General features: G+C 40.9%; 1 protein-coding gene across 1 annotated transcript in view; it reads right to left on the reverse strand.

The window, feature by feature from the left end:
- Positions 1 to 16,683, reverse strand: part of LOC144695401 (fibronectin type III domain-containing protein 5b-like) — a 96,955-nt gene that overhangs the window by 48,223 nt on the left and 32,049 nt on the right. Inside the window, exons 2-3 of the mRNA XM_078566290.1 lie at positions 7,143 to 7,258; positions 2,145 to 2,337 (exon numbers count right to left, since the gene is read on the reverse strand). Coding sequence (XP_078422416.1) covers positions 2,145 to 2,337; positions 7,143 to 7,258 — 309 coding nt within the window. The remainder of the gene's footprint in view (positions 1 to 2,144; positions 2,338 to 7,142; positions 7,259 to 16,683) is intronic.

Consider the following 16,683-nt stretch of genomic DNA (forward strand, 5'->3'; position numbering starts at 1 on the left):
TTCCTTGGCCATCAAGTTCTGGAGTGGGACTTGAACCCAGAGTTTCTACCTCAGAGGCAGCAACACTATCCCCTGTACCACAAGACTTCCCCTGCAAATTCAAAGTCTTATTTAACCCTAAGTTGAGCCCAGCTACTCCCCCGCTAACACTACCTACTCTCACTTCTGTAACATCATCCTGCCTCAGCCCATCTGTCATTGAAACCCACATTTATGCCTTTGTTGCCTCAAGACTTGACTATTCCCAATGCTCTATTCCCTGGTCTCTCATCTTCAAACTCTGTAAATTTCAGATCATTCTAAACCCCACTGACGAGATCCTGCCTTGTGCCATCACACTAACCCATTATCCCTGTCCTCACTGACATACAGTGCCTCCCAGTCCCTCAATGCCTCCAATTAAAAATTCTCATCCTTATGTTTAAATCCCTTCATGGCTTTGCACTTCTGTAACCTCCTGCAGAACTATCTGTTTTTCTGAATCTGGCTCATTGAGCATCCACCCTGGCATCACATCACCATTGATAGCTATGCCATTAGCCACCTAGGCCCCACATTCTGAAATGCCCTCCCTATATTCCTCCACCTCTCTATCCTTCTTAAAACATACATTTTAACTAACTTGTGGTCACCCCTGCTAATACCTCCTTCTTTGGTGGGCCTTCATTTTTTTTTGGTTAAGCCTCTGTTAAATGCCTTCGAACATTTTACTGCATTAAAGGCACCATGTAAATGCAGGTTGTCATCGTTAATACCCTATACGAAAGATTCTTGCTATCATTGTAGATTTTCCAGTGGCAAACGTTCATCTGATTTTCCTTTCTAAATGTCTAACATCCAGCTAAAATGTCTTTCTATTCAGGACCTGGAAAGTATGCCTGATCTTTTTATTTGTAAGACGATATTTAATTTGGAGATGTTATTCTACATGCCAATAATTTTGAGTTCATTTGTCCTTAAGATGTGGATGATGGGGGCAAAACTGCATTTATTGCCCATCCTTAGTTTTGCTGAGAAGGTGGTGGTGGGGCGGCCTTTTTGAGCAGTAGTCCTTGTAGAGATGGTGTTAGATGGGGAATTCTAGGATTCTCACCTCGTGACGATGGCAGAACTGCAGGTTGGGATGATGTGTGACTTGGTGGGGGCGGGGTGGGGGGTGGCGGGTGGCGGATCTTGGTGGTGATAGTGTTCCCACAATGTTGCTGCTCTTGTTCTTATTAGTGGCAGAGGTCACAGGAGAGGGAATTAAAACCACAGTACGCTACTACTTTATCTTGCTAATTAAGAAAAACCAAATGCTGTTGTCCTCCATCAGTTTCCAAGAATTTTTCCTGCTAAAAGGAAAACTACATATATCCATGCTTTAGCAATTTTCCAGTCTTTTCAAAGCTTTACAATATCTCTAGTCTCACTGAGCTCGTATTCGATGAGAAAATTTCTGTGTTTTCTGATGATGCTTCAGTAATGAGAGTTATCATAAAAGCTTCCGGTGACGTAAAGTCAATTAACAAAGTGCACATATAAAGTATTTAATCACAAATCTTCTTCAGTTCTCTGCTGAAGGCAGGTCTGACCCACACATCACGACCTCCACCAGAGGTAGGGCAAGGAGGCAGGTCCCAAACGCACCCTAGCCAGGATAGGGAGTGAACTCTGTGCTGTCGGCACCAATCTGATCCACACAGGCCATCCAGCAACTGAGCCAACCAACCTCCCAGGGAGCCCAAGTTGCTGCATTTTTACAAGTGTGTTGTAGCTCAGAGTCATGAATAGTGATGGTCGAGACTCCAATTTTCTTTCTATCACATGGCTGACCAGGAATCTCTCTGCGCTTACAGCCTGCTATTGGTGTGCGCCAGAAAGATTTCCACATTGACACTCAACAGGTTTGGCCATATTGTGAACATTACTTCCTTGGCTATCATGTCCTAGAGTGGGATTTGAACCTAGAGCTTCTGGCTCAGAGCCAGGGACAACACCCACTGCATCACAAGACCGCCACATTAAATCACACATACAGACTTACATTAAAAATCTTTGCAGGTTATTTAGAATTGTAATATTCAGTAACAGAATGTAGCCAGTAGCCAGATCGTGTTTTAATCACTAAACCATTCTATCAAAGTGCTTAGATGCACTGTTACCTTTTGAAGCCGATTTCTCAGCTTCCTTTGGGGTCCGGAAGGAGATAGGGTCACTAGCTGGGCTCACGCCGCTCAGGCTAATCGACTGAACATGGACAATATACTCAGTGTTCTCCTCCAAATCCCACAGTACACAGGAACGGGTTGTGGTGTTCACTTCCTGGATAAGGCGTAGCATTCGCACATCTTTTTTCTAGGAATAAAATGTATGCTTAAAGTCGAATGAAAAATGTACACTTTGAACATTTATAACAAAATCAATGGAATGATACGCTACTTTGAGATTGAGAATTTAGAGACACTCCCTTAATACCAGTAAGTGCTATATCTATTCTGCAATTAATTCACTGGTTAGGCTGAGACTGCAGAAGCAAGTCAGTTTGCCATATAGGGGGAGGCTCGTAGCAATGTGCAGAACAGCAGAACCAAGTTTTAACTTTTTCTTTGTAAACGGTTTTAATCTAAACTCCAGTTAAGTAATGGTAATCAACAATGCATAGAATTTACATATTCAGAGGGGTTACACTGCGTTTAAGGTTACACTGCAATTATACATCACATAGATAGATAGCTGTCAACAGCAAATTGGGAATTTTTCAACAGGAAAATTTACTCCGAAGTGCTTGTTATTTATTTCAGCTCAAAGAATAATTACGACTTTTAGCTGTCACTGCAGCTTTCTTTATTGCTTTTTACCCTGCCCTGTTAAATATTTAGGTGCTTTTTTAAAGATTGAAGCTGTTTGTGTTGTTCCTGTGCAAAACCTTTCAGCATTGCAGAGTGGGAACACAAGACTCCTGAGATTACAGTACGACAGATAACCATGAATAGTCTAAGATGTCAAAACATAGGACGTATCGGTTTAAATATCTGATTTCCATTAACTTTGAATTGTGCTTAATTTCAGTTTCATGGGATATAATTATCATCACTCTCTAGAGGGTTGACAATTCAGCAATTGACTGTGATTTATTTGTTCGCATCTGTTTCTTGACTGCATAATACCGTTTACAGTAGGTAAATAAAATAAGTTAAAAAAGGAACAGTTGGAGGAATTGTTGTAGATTTTGGCTTCCAATTATTATCTCCACATTCATATTTGATCATTTAGATTTCCATCCGGTCTCTCGCTCTCTAGTTGCCATGCCTTGAAATGGTGTTGGTGGGCAAAGATCTGGCAAATGGAGTATAATGTGGGAAAATGTGAAATTGACCATTTTGGCAGGAAGAATAAAAGAGAAGCATATTATCTAAATGGTGAAAGATTGCAGAGCTCTGAGATTTGGAGGGATCTAAGTGTCTTAGTGCATGAATTGCAAAAGGCTAGTATGCAGATACAGCAAGTAATTAGGAAAGCTAATAAAATGTCATCATTTATTGCGAGGGGAATTGAATACAAATGTAGGGAGGTTATGCTTCAGTTATATAGGGCACTAGTGAGGTCACATCTGGCATACTGTGTACAGTATTGATCACCTTATTTAAGGAAGGATGTAAATGCTCTTGAAGCAGTTCAGAGAAGGTTTACCAGATTAATACCTGGAAAGGGCAGGTTGTCTTATGAGGAAAGGTTGGACAGGCTAGGCTTGTATCTGTTGGAGTTTAGAAGTGTAAGTGGCAACTTGATGGAAACATATAAGATCCTGAGGGGTCTTGACAGGGTGGATGTGGAGAGGATGTTTCCTCTTGTAGGAGAATCTAGAACCAGGGTCAGGGTTTAAAAATAAGTGGCCGCCCATTTAAAATGGAGATGAGGCAAAGTTTTTTCTCTCAGAGGGTCATGTGTTTGGAACTCTCTTCCTGAACAGGCAGTGGAAGCAGAGTCTTTGAATATTTTGAAGGCAGAGGTGGATAGATTCTTGGGGGGGTGGTGGTGATAGGTAATCGGGGGTAGGTGGGATGCAGAATTGAGGTCAATCAGATCAGTCATGATCTTATTGAATGGCAGAGCAGGCTTGAGGGGCTGAATGGCCTACTCCTCTTCATTTGTATGCTTGTATGGATTTGTGTTTGGTCCATGGTTATGGTTATGCTTGGCAAGATACTGCAGTGGTTTGTGGTTACCTTCTGCAGATGGCTGACCAGGAAATTCTCTTACTCTTACCACATGCCATGGGCATATTGGAAGGATTTGCAGGTTGATAATCAACCTGCTTGACAATGTTATGAACACACCTTCCATGGCCATCAAGTCCTGGGGTGGGGCTTGAACCTGGATCTTCTGTTTCAGAAATAGGGACACTACCCACTGCACCACAAAACTACCTGCCTGCCATCCAATACAATTCATTAAAATGCAGCTTGTTATCAAGCTGGATTAATATAATTGCAACATTAATATCATCATTTATTCATATCCCCTAGTAAAAAAGGATGTTCATTAAATCGCTATAAACAAACCTCTCTTTGTTTTATCTCCATATTGCTCTTCTTTTTAATTCCTCCTCTCAAGCCATCCTTTACAGTTCTAGGTCATGGCGCTCCTTATTCGGGCACCGCTGCCACTGTGACCCATCTCCCTACTTCAGCGTTCAATCTTGAGGCCACTCACCAAATGGAATCCCAGGGTATAGAGCAGCTCCTCTATAAATATGTAGAATTTGCATCTGAATGGAATGTACCATGTTATTGGTGAGTGTCTACATGATGCTCTAGTATTCTAGGGGGTGGGTGTGGAGGCAATTTGTTTGGAGTGGTCTAGGGGTCACGAGGACATTCTCAGTGCCCAAACCTCCTGAGGGGCATAATCTGCATCCGTCATGGCATTGGTGGGGGTGGCTCGAATGGATCAAGGAGGAGGAAGTCCAGATGCTGCCTGGGCATTAAAAGCGGGAGCAATGTTAAAGGGGCGGGATAAAATGGAAATCCCATAGGAGATCCAGACGGATTTTCAATTACACTGGTAGATCCTGCTCTCTTTTGGAGTGTAACTGCCCCTTCAAATGTATTCCTGCCTCTTGTGGTGCTTCAGTGGCAGTCCTACTTGCAGCACTATTGATATTTCCCTCTTGGTGTTTCCTGTTGGGAAGCCTTCATGCATTGGGTTAATTGCTGAGGTCGGGAGATGGGTCCCATGTGCAGCAATGCCCTGATGAGGAGAATCATGACCTAGTACTATAAAGGATGGCTAGAGAGGAAGAATTAAAAAGGAAGAAATATGGGGTTAGAACAAAGTAAAGTTTCTTTTTTCACAGCGATGTAATGAAGACCTATATTTTTGTTAGAGGAGAGATAGCTTGAAGGCTTTCAGGAGTTAAGAGAATTTTGCTAAGTTACTCTTTCCCTGTGTAAGTTTTTTTAAAAGAGCACAAATTGTTTGGACAAAAGTGTGCACACTTATTCAAACAGATATGTGAAAGAAGTAAGAATTAAAAAGAAAGAATAAAGGAGTTAAAGGAGTTCTCCAGGGAAGGTTCACAAATACCATATATGTGAACAATCTCATGGTGTGTAGCATTTACTAAGGGCAAACACTAAATTTCAACTTTTCTGCAGAAATTATATGAATCTCCAACAGCCACCTTATTCTGTGTGATCAATGCACTGTCGTAGAGATGTTACACTCAATTCAGGGACTGCAAATGATTCAGAGAGAATGTGGCATGTTGAGTGTGTCACTCCAGTGATTGCACTTGTTACAATGCTAACAAATGTTATTAAAATGCCCTCCCAGCAGCAGTCATTTTACATCTCAATTCTTCAATTTTCTGCATCTTTTTATTATATTCATTGCTCTGTCTGTCTCCATGCCATCCACTTTCAAATAGGTGAGCCAGATAATGTGCCTACTGCTATTGTCACTTCATTACTCAACTTGAGATAGACGAGGTGCAGCAAGATGGATCCGAATTTTCTCTCCTCTCTCAATAATAATGCTTTACCATCTCACGGCCTGCTCATGTAGTGGTAAAATTCATCCAGTGAGGATAATAAAAAGGGTATTGTCAACACTGGAATTGAAAATCAACTTCTCTGAATGGAGTCCAATTTTACCGCAGTATTATAATACATTCTAAGTTACATGTTGTCAGTTTTGTCTACAGTTGAACTTGCCTCAGTGTTATATAGCCCATATTTATCCAATATTTGCAAGACTTATAGCTGGGGTGCCCTGTGTTACTGTTGTTTTATACACTTCACAAATTATAAAGAGCACCTTGAAGTCAAACAGCACCTTAAGAGTGAAACTGATATTGACAATAAAACAAGTCTATGGCCAGGATTTTAGGGCCCCGCGTGTCTTCCCCCGAGTGGATGTGGTGAGCCATTTAAATCTCCATTGAGTTTGGCGGGACCGTATACCCTGGCCTATGTCAAATTGTAGAATTCTAAAGCAGAGCTAAAATTATTGCAGATTTTTGTTTTATTTCACAGGAAGATCAAGGCATTGAAGCTTTGTTCAAGAGTCTGAAAAAAAAAAATCGATTTAAGCCATCTTATTAACAATAATTATTCCAGCTGATAAACATCCAGGCTTGCCCATGCACCAGGCCCCTGATAATGTTGAAAGTGAGACCATTCTGAAGTCTATCAGGTCCTTGGGTTTACTCTGAGTTCTGTCCATCATTGGTGCTGAAGTTCTCCGCCTTTGGGTAAGTTGATTAATGGAACTTTCAGGTTACAATATATGAAAAGTCACAGCAGCCTTAGTGAGGCAATGTCTGAAATAACAATTTTGAATGCACTAGAAGCTTTACACACTCAGTGCCATCTATACTGGTATCAATCCTCAAACACAATATGCGTTTAATTTTTCCTCAGGTTGCAATTTTTGTTGCAAGAAAATATTATCTATGTCACTGGATTATGTTGTGCTGCAGCACTCTCAGCATTCAGAGGTTTCAGCTTACCATGGTGTACATTTACCGGATTTTATTCTAGCAAAATTCTTTTGCGGTACTTTGATATTTCTTGCTTTTTCTTAAAACAGTACCGCCAAGATATTGAGAACGGGAAGAAGTAAAATCCAAAATACGGATGAAGCAAATACAATAATACCTGCTGTGATATAGCATAGCCAATAACAGCATCTCCATCAGGAACCTCCCATGATACCACTGCTGAGTTGGCTTGCAGATGTCGGACTGTGACATTGACGGGAGCTGCTGGTATGTCTATAATTGGAGAAAAGAACCATATTAAAACAAATCTCTTCACTTGTCATGCTTGACATCTATTATAAAAGAATCGTTTCCCAGTCACTGGTCACCAGAATTTTAATTTCCAAAACCTCCATCTAAATAAAATTGATTTTGTTTTTTTTTTGTATATTCTTGCTAAAATGAGGGATGACAGTGCTTGAGAATTAATAATTTCAAAGTCAGGTACAGCGCAAGAGAAATACATCACACACTCCTTAAGCTCACTCTTAGTCCTCAAAGAACACCTCCGCTGTGATAGTGTAACATTTCCATTTGTCACACTCAGACTCAAAGTAAAATTGCTAAGTCAGTGTCCTATCTGAAAGCAATTTTTATTTGACTTAGTCTCACTAAGCACATCTCATTTATCAAGAGATAAATGATACATGGTTAGGGTTCTTGCTGACAGTATCAAAACTACCTACAGATTACCATCTGATCAGTAATTCACAAAATAAGTCCTCATGCTCAAAAACAAACCGATATTTTCATAGTAATGAGGTAGAAAAGTTTTAGACAATTTCCATCTGACTCTAGTAACGTTGCTCAGAGTAGACTCTTTATTTTGAACAATATGTGAATATTTTTAAATCTCTGTAGAGAGGTGATTCGTCAATTAACAAATGATGGAAATTAATTTCAAGGATACAACTTTCTATTAAAAAGATCCATCAATCCCACCTGGTGGATTTGGTGCTGTTTTGGTCTGAGGGAACTTTCAATGAATCTTTTGACGCACAAATAGAACCAAACTGTGGCTAAACAGCACAACTTAAAATCCCCACTCATCCTTGGGTTGTTAAATCATACACAATTTTTAATTCTCTTTCATGAAATGTTACTTATGCAAAGCAGCAAACAAAAAAACATTACTAATGGGAGAATAAAAAAACACAAGAATGTATAAAATTTCACTTTTCTAAAACTTGGATGTATAAGGGTTTTCTACTGGTACATCCAATATATCCTTAGTAGTAATCAGTGGACAGTTGAGCACCAACATAAAATACATTTTTGCACAATAGGATTATCATGTGCCTTGTTTAAATGGGCAGTCAAGAAGCAAATAAGTTTGCTTTTTTAAAAAACTAAATAAAAGACCATTTTTTCACTTGAATAGTCTCATGATGTGAAGATCTTGGCTTTCAAGCTAAATGAGGGTTCCGATGAATTTTCATCAGCAAAACATATCTCAGAACTTAAAGTGAGATCACATTCCCTGCCCGCTTTTGGACTTAGTGAAAAGTGACTCTTTTCATTTCCAAAATATAGATACTGATGTCTCTACCACTCCCTCCGGATGCTGGGGTGAACATGTTAAAGTAGTCACACACACAATGCTTTGCTTTTCAAGTGAAAATCTTTATTTCTTCAGAGTACAGAATTGGCCTCATGTACTTAGAGACCAGGTGACTGCAGCATCTCTCTCACACACACACTCACCTATTTTTAGAGGTTCACTGTGGATCTGAAACCATCAAATCCATTAACCTTACAAATCAAAATTCCATCATTCATTACAGATCCCATTTACACAGGCCCAGATTGCTTAGGTGTCAGTCTTATGGTCTCCTGATTTATTTTTTTTTTGCTATCTAGCCTCCCTTACTGGGACAGTTATGTCTAAGCCATAAACCATGTCTACCAAACAAGAAAACATAACATTCATAGCTCCTCAGAGACACCACTGTCCTGATTCTCATTAGATAACAATCCTTTTTAATGTGTTTACCACATCCCGATCCAGGGGCTTAACCTTGGCTTGGTACATCCAGCCCTTTGCTGTTTCTGCCTGTCTGTGATTATTATCCATTCATTAGTTTGTTGCCAGGGTCCCACTAACCCTTTACTATCTTAAATGCCTAATACCACATAATTAACTTAGTAGCCTAGCTTGCCTTTTTCACCTGTACCAACACACATTTACTCTAAATAAATCACCAGATCAAAACTTTTAATGGTGGACTATAGATTACTGAGCACTAATAAAATGGGAAAGAAAACATTAATAGCCTAAAAATGCAATTTATTTATAAAATAATTTGTTCAATATTTTTTTCACAAGAAGTTTCACTTCTGTTCTTTTTACATGGTCCATTTAACCTGCCATTTTGCACCAGTCTCTGGCAGAAATAATATTTCATTGGGCTCGATTTTGTTCTCAGTTGCAAACTAATGTGTTATGATCTCTGTTGAGACGGATAACTTTTTAAAATAAAGGAATCCCCATGATGCCAATGGAGAGAAAACCAATGATTAAGATTTCACTTTTTAAAACTGTTGCTGTATCAAACCAACTAAAATTAACATGATTGAAACATTAATTAATAGATAAATGATATTTCAAAAAAAAGGTAAGTTTCACGTTAAATAGCCGACACAACAAAGATACTCCTCACATAGGTACAAGCACTCACATCACTTCCTGCACAAATGTGGTACTACATGCAATCTCACAGTCTTTCCAATTGGGCCATTGTGACATAGGATCTCTCACTTCCCGTCCAATGGAATTAGCACTCGAGTTGCTTTCACTGGCAGCCATGTTCTATCCGCGATTCCTTACTGTCAATACCCAAACAGCAAACCCTTCCTTTGCTAGGTTCACAACAGTCTTGATGGCACAGAATCCCTAGTGACTCCTTTCTCTGATACTTTTGAATAGTCTGGCTGGCTCTGGTAAAACTGAAATGGCCACATTGTTCTTGTTTAATCCATAATTCCTGCTCTCACTGTCTTTAGCTTTCTGTCCTTTTGAACTGTGTTACATACACAGCTCCTTGAAAAGTGTCTCTTGTCCCCTGAACTGCAGGTCCTGTTCTACACACATGTGTATTTTTGGATTCTGAGACCAGTTGAAATCCAATTAACTGTTTATTTAATTTTTGCTTCAGCTCCATCGCCTAGATCACATAAGCATTTCCCAGAAGTTTAAGGACACTTTGCCAGAATTATCTTAGTTTCACCTTGGTCTTAAAGGGGACATTGGAAAAAAACCCTGCATTTTCTTTTCGCGCAAAGTGCAAGGTCATCAAAAAAGATATTAATTATTCATTACATTTGTTCTTACTTGCCAACTTTCCATGGGATTTTGCTGTAGAGATACCATTTCCATGCAGTTTGTGGAGGGGCAGAGCAACTTGGACAGCAACTTCCTGATTTCTGCATTCAACTGCGCATGTTTGATCGCTACAAGTTGCTGACTGATTTATTCCTTGATAACTGTGAGATGTAAACCTGAAATCTTACTTCTGCAAAATTTGACCGATTAGAAATTGACAAGGGTTTAACTTGCAGGGAATTAACATAATAAACTGGTTTATGACTAGGATTTAATCAGCAGCAGAAAGTCTACCACCTTCACTATTGCACTGACAGCCATGTTTTTACAATGGTGCAAATTAAATTAAATTTTAACTGCTTATGAATTATCCCTGAAGAAATTGTGACTACATTTTCAGTCCCCTACAGCGTGCATATATATTTCATGTATATTAATGTTATTTTATAATTCATTCTCTAGTTTTTGATTCAGGTTGCATCTCAATGACTTGTTACTTCAGTCTCTACTTCAGGTCCTGGGAAATCAATTTGAAGTATCTCAGCAATTGTTGACTCTGGAATCACTGAAATCTCCAAAACCATAGCAATTTAATCTGATGTCCTTTTCAACTTCAGCTCATTTTAAATTAGTGATGTATTTTTATTTAAAAAAAAAATATTCCTAAAGAAACCAACATCAGAATAAAACAGTCCAAAACGCAAAATGAGTTTTTGACCAATCATATACTTCTTGCCAATCATAGCAACTTGATTGGTATCAGGTCTTAACATCAATGAATCCCTCTTCCAACAATTGTTCCGCTCACTATAAATTTTGCTCCATGCAGTTGTAACATATATAACTTCAGTGGTTAATGAGGCTCTAATGATGTTGATCAAAAAGTGGCTCTAAATGAATGAAATACAATTAGTGTGGTATCTTCTCTCAAGGTGTCCCTAGAGCCTGAGCAAAATATTTTTTATTGTTAAATGTTCAAAGGAACTAGCATTTTAAGGCATAGCCAGTACTGCTTTGTCAAAGAACAGGTGGATACTTAAATATGGCTGTTAATCATTCAGTTCCTAAAACAATCCTGCCACAAGACACAATCGCTTCTCTAACTAATTGTCATAACCATTTCAACTATGGGTACAATCAATCACACAGATCTATTTACCAATTATAAAAACTCACACATTGATGATGTGTCTATCTATTTTGACAGAACGACTGATACTTTTCAATGTGCCTCTGAGAAAGTCTGCAAAATATTCTCCTCTGCTGTTTAGTGTGGCATCATTGTAGCTGTTTCAGAGAGCTATGTTACTTACACAAGTTGGTGAGTTATGACACAATTTGAGACGATTTGATTCAGCCACACTTGATCTTACAGTAAAATGGAATAAAATCATTGACCATCAAATCTTGCTCTAAAAATTTGTGTGTGAGGGATAAGGTCTATAGTGCTGTAGTACTAATGAACATCCTGCTTAAATTAAAACAGATGCAATGCATCTGCAAGCTCTCAGAGATGAAGCTGCAAGAACTGCGCATGATGGAGTATCTAAGAGCTAATCACTCAATGTAAATCATTCACATCACCAGGAAGAACCTGCAATTTAATTCTGAAGAAGAACAAGGACAAGTAATATTAATAACAAAAACAGTTCAACAAAAAATTCATTTCTATATCTTCCTGCTGTATTGCCTAGGTACTTGCCTTTTCTATTCTTTATCCCATGTTGAAAGCAACAAGTCAATGCAATTCATTATTGTTTGATGTGCACTTGTAAATGGAAGAAGTCAGACACGTAAGTTGCACAGGATTTGTGAGAAGCATGAGGCCAGTCCCAGCAGTACATGAAACAGTGTCAAGATTTCCCTTTGATCGGAGGTCTAATAGGAGCATTAACAGGTTGTTGACATGCATGGAATTCCATTTTTAGGCTGATTGTGGAACCTATTTACTTGCTTTTTTTTTTGTCTAAAACCAGTTTCTGTGATTATTTGCAAGTGTCACTAATTACTCCAACGTGGATGAGACCTGATCAGAGTTCATTCTGAAATCCTGCTAGGTTGCTCTGTACAGCAACTGCACAATAATGTCCATATACTCAGGTTTCTGTGACTTCAATGGTTTCTTAGGGAATGCCAGCCTAACTCTGCGGTAATGTATCATTTTTCTTCCCCCGAATCCTTAAATTTCCTTGCAGAAATTCCAAAGTTCTATCCCTCCTCTTACTCTGTGGCTAGCGTGCCTGTCTCAGCAGAGGCTGCAGCAACTTGTCCTCAAGTGGCAGTGGGTTGCGTGCTGTTCATCATCATTACTCATTCTAGCAGACTGGACTCTGTGCCATGAACGTCACTTTAGAAGGTCCTTGATATAAGCTGACAGCATGGAACATTTAATGTGAAAATAAAAGCAACAAATGAATGCATTATTACAGGGCTGTGAATATGGTAAAACAATAACAATGTGAGAAGCTATTTAACAAAGGTTAAAATGAACAATGTACTTGTGATACATAGGCTAGTGATTGATATTTTCTTAATTCAAATGGCTTTAAATGAAAAAAAGATACCAAGAATCTGGACGGCTTCTTTATGTTTCTATCCTCAGTTGCACACTTCCACCTCCATGTGGGTTCCAATGGGGAGGCAGTGGTGTAGTGCTCCTGTCACTGGATTAGGAATCCAGAGACCCAGGGTGATGCTCTGGGGACCGGGGTTTGAATCCCACCATGGCAGATGGTGGAATTTGAATTCACTAAAAATCTAGAAGTAAAAGTCTAATGATGACCATGAAATGATCTTTACGCTGTTGCTTAGCTTTAGGCATTACCTGGCCTACATGTGACTATGACTCACAGCACTGTGGTTGACTCTTAACTGCCCTCTGACAGCAGCTGTATCAAACCACTCAGTTGCATCAAACCACTAAAAAACCAAAAAAAGAATGAAACCAGATGGACCATCCGACATTGAACCAGGCACCAAAAACAACAATGGCAAACTCAGCCCTGTCGACCCTGCAGAGTTCTCCTTGCAAACCTCAGGGGACTTGTGCGAACATTGGGAAAGCTGTCCCACAGACTAGTCAAGAAACAGCCTGACATAGTCATACACGTAGGACTTTATAGATAATGTTCCAGATGCCACCATCACCATCCCTGGGTATGCTCTGTTGCACAGGCAGGACAGACCTAGCAGAGGTGGCGGCACAGTGGTATACAGTCGGGAGGGAATTGCCCTAGGACTCCTCAAGTCTCAGGGCATCACGTCAAACATGAGCAAGGAAACCTCCTTTTGGGTGAGGGACTTCAACATCCATGACCAAGAATGGCTCGGTAGCACCATGACTGACTGAGCTGGCCGAGTCCTAAAGGACATAGCTGCTAGACTGTGTCTGCAGCAGGTGGTGAGGGAAAAAGAAGGAAAAACATACTTGACATCATCCTCACTAACCTGCCTGCCACAGATGCATCTGTCCATGACAGTATCGGTACGAGTGACCACCACACAGTCCTTGTGAAGAGGGGACTTCGTGTTGTTTGGCTCTATGACCATGCTAAAATGGGATAGCTTTTGAACTGATCTAGCAACTCAAAATGGGGCAACCATGAGCACTGTGGGACATCAGCAGCAGCAGAATTGTACTCAACCACAGTCTGTATCCTCATGGCCTGACATATCCCCCACTCTACCATTACCACCAAGCCAGGGGATCAACCCTGGTTCAATGATAAGTGCAGGAGGGCATGCCAGGAGCAGCACCAGGCATACCTAAAAATGAGGTGTCAACCTGGTGAAGCTACAACACACTTCTACAGCATAAGAAACAAGCAATAGATAGAGCCAAGCGTTTCCACAACCAATGGATCAGGTCTAAGCTGTGCAGTCTTGCCACATCCAGTCGTGAATGATGGTGGACAATTGAACAACTCACTGGAGGAGGAGTCTCCACAAGTATCCCCATCCTCAATGATGGAGGAGCCCAGCACATCCGTGCAAAAGATAAGGCTGAAGCACTTGCAACAATCGCCAGCCAGAAGTGTCGAGTGGACGATCCATCTCGGCATCCTCTGGAGGATCCCAGCATCACAGATATCAAGAAACGGCTGAAGGCACTGGATGCTGCAAAGTTTATGGGCCCTGACAATATTCCAGCAATAGTACTGAAGACATGTGCTCCAGAACTTGCCACACCCCTAGCCAAGCTGTTCCAGTACAGCTACAACACTGGCATCTACTGGCAATGTGGAAAATTGCCTAGGTAATTCCTACACACAAGAAGCAGGACAAATCCAACCCAGTCAATTACCACCCCATCAGTCTACTGTCGATCATCAGTAAAGTGATGGAAGGGGTCATCAACAGTGCTGTCAAGCGGCATTTGCTTAGCAGTAACCTGCTCACAGATGCTTTGTTGGGTTCCGCCAGGGTCATGACCTTTTTACAGCCTTGGATCAAACATGGATAAAAGAGCTGAATTCCAGAGGTGGGGTGAGAGTAACTGCCCTCAACATCAAGGCTGCATTTGACCAAGTGTGGCATCAAGGAGCCCTAGTAAAGCTGGAGTCAATGGGAATCCGGGGGAAAACATTCCGATGGTTGGAGTCATACCTAGCACAAAGGAAGATGGTTGTGGTTGTTGGAAGTCAATCATCTCAATTCCAGGACATCACTGCAGAAATTCCTCAGGGTAGTGTCCTGGCCCAACCATCTTCAGTTGCTTCATCAATGACCTCCTTTCCATCATAAGGTCAGAAGTGGGGTTGTTCGCTGATGATTTCACAATGTTCAGCACCATTTGCAACTCTTCCGATACTGAAGCAGTCCATGTCCAAATGCAGCAAGGCCTGGACGACATCCAGGCTTGGGATGACAAGTGGCAAGTAACATTCATGTCACACGAGTGCCAGGCAATGACCAGCTCCAACAAGAGAGAACCTAACTATCACCCCTTGACATTCAATGGCATTACCATCACTGAATCTCCTACTACCGACATCCTGGGCGTTAACATTGACCAGAAATTGAACTAGACTAGCCATAAACACTGTAGCTACAAGAACAGGTCAGAGGCTAGGAATCCTCTGGCAAGTAACTCACCTCCTGACTCCCCAAAGCCTGTCCAGCATCTACAAGGCACAAGTCAGGAGTGTGATGGAATATTCTCCACTTGCCTGGACGAGTGCAGCTCCAATAACACTCAAGAAGCTTGACAATATCCAGGACAAAGCAGCCATTTGATTGGTATCCCATTCACAAACATGCACTCCATTCACCACTGATGCAGTTGCAGTAGTGTATACCATCTACAAGATGCTGTACAGGAACTCACCAAGCCTCCTTCCAAATGCAGACCTCTATCACCTAGGACAAGGGCAGCAGAAACACGGGAACACCATCACAAGGAAGTTTCACTCTAAGCCACTCACCATCCTGACTTGGAAATATATTGCCATTCTTTCATTGTCGCTGGGCCAAAATCCTGGAGCTGGAACTCCCTCCCTAACAGCACCATGGGTGTACCTACACCAAATGGACTACAGCGGCTCAAGAAGGTGGCTCACCACCACATTCTGAAGGGCAATTAGGGGTGGGCAATAAATGCTGGCCTAGCCAGTGATGCCCACATCCCATAAACGAATTTTAAAAATAGTTCAGCCACCTTCTCCTGTGCAAGGGTAAGGTTTGTGATTTCCCACTCCTGTAGTTCTTTTGAATTCAATACTATCATTGGAAAACACTTCAAAGTGTTTCCTTCGGTCATTCCCATCTCATTTATTTGTGGACATTATGTTTGTGTTTCTTTCCAGGATGCAAAGTACCCGCAAAGGGCATTGTAGGAAGGATGTGATTGCACTAGAGAGAGTGCAGAGGAGATTTACCAGGATGTTGCCTGGGCTGGAGAGTTTTAGCTATGAGGAGAGATTGGATAGACTGTGGTTATTTTCCCTGGAGCAGACGAGATTGAGGGGGACATGACTGAGGTGTATAAAATTATGAGGGGCATAGACAGGGTAGACAGGAAGGAACTTTTCCCCTTGGTGGAGGTCAATAACCAGAGGGCATAGATTTAAGGTAAGAGGCAGGAGGTTTAGAGGGTATGTGAGGAAGAATATTTTCATCCAGAGGGTGGTGGGAGTTTGGAATTTGCTGCTTGAAAGGGTGATAGAGGCAGAAACCCTCATAACATTTAAGAAGTATTTGGATGTGCACTTGTGATTCCATGGCATACAAGGCTATGGGCCTAGTGCTGGAAAATGGGGATAGAATAGTTAGGTACTTGTTTGACCGGCACAGACTCAATGGGCCGAAGGGCCTTTTTCTGTGCTGTAGACCTCTATGA

The sequence above is a fragment of the Cetorhinus maximus genome, chromosome 21 (genome assembly GCF_964194155.1).
Source record: "Cetorhinus maximus chromosome 21, sCetMax3.hap1.1, whole genome shotgun sequence".
NCBI lineage: Eukaryota > Metazoa > Chordata > Chondrichthyes > Lamniformes > Cetorhinidae > Cetorhinus > Cetorhinus maximus.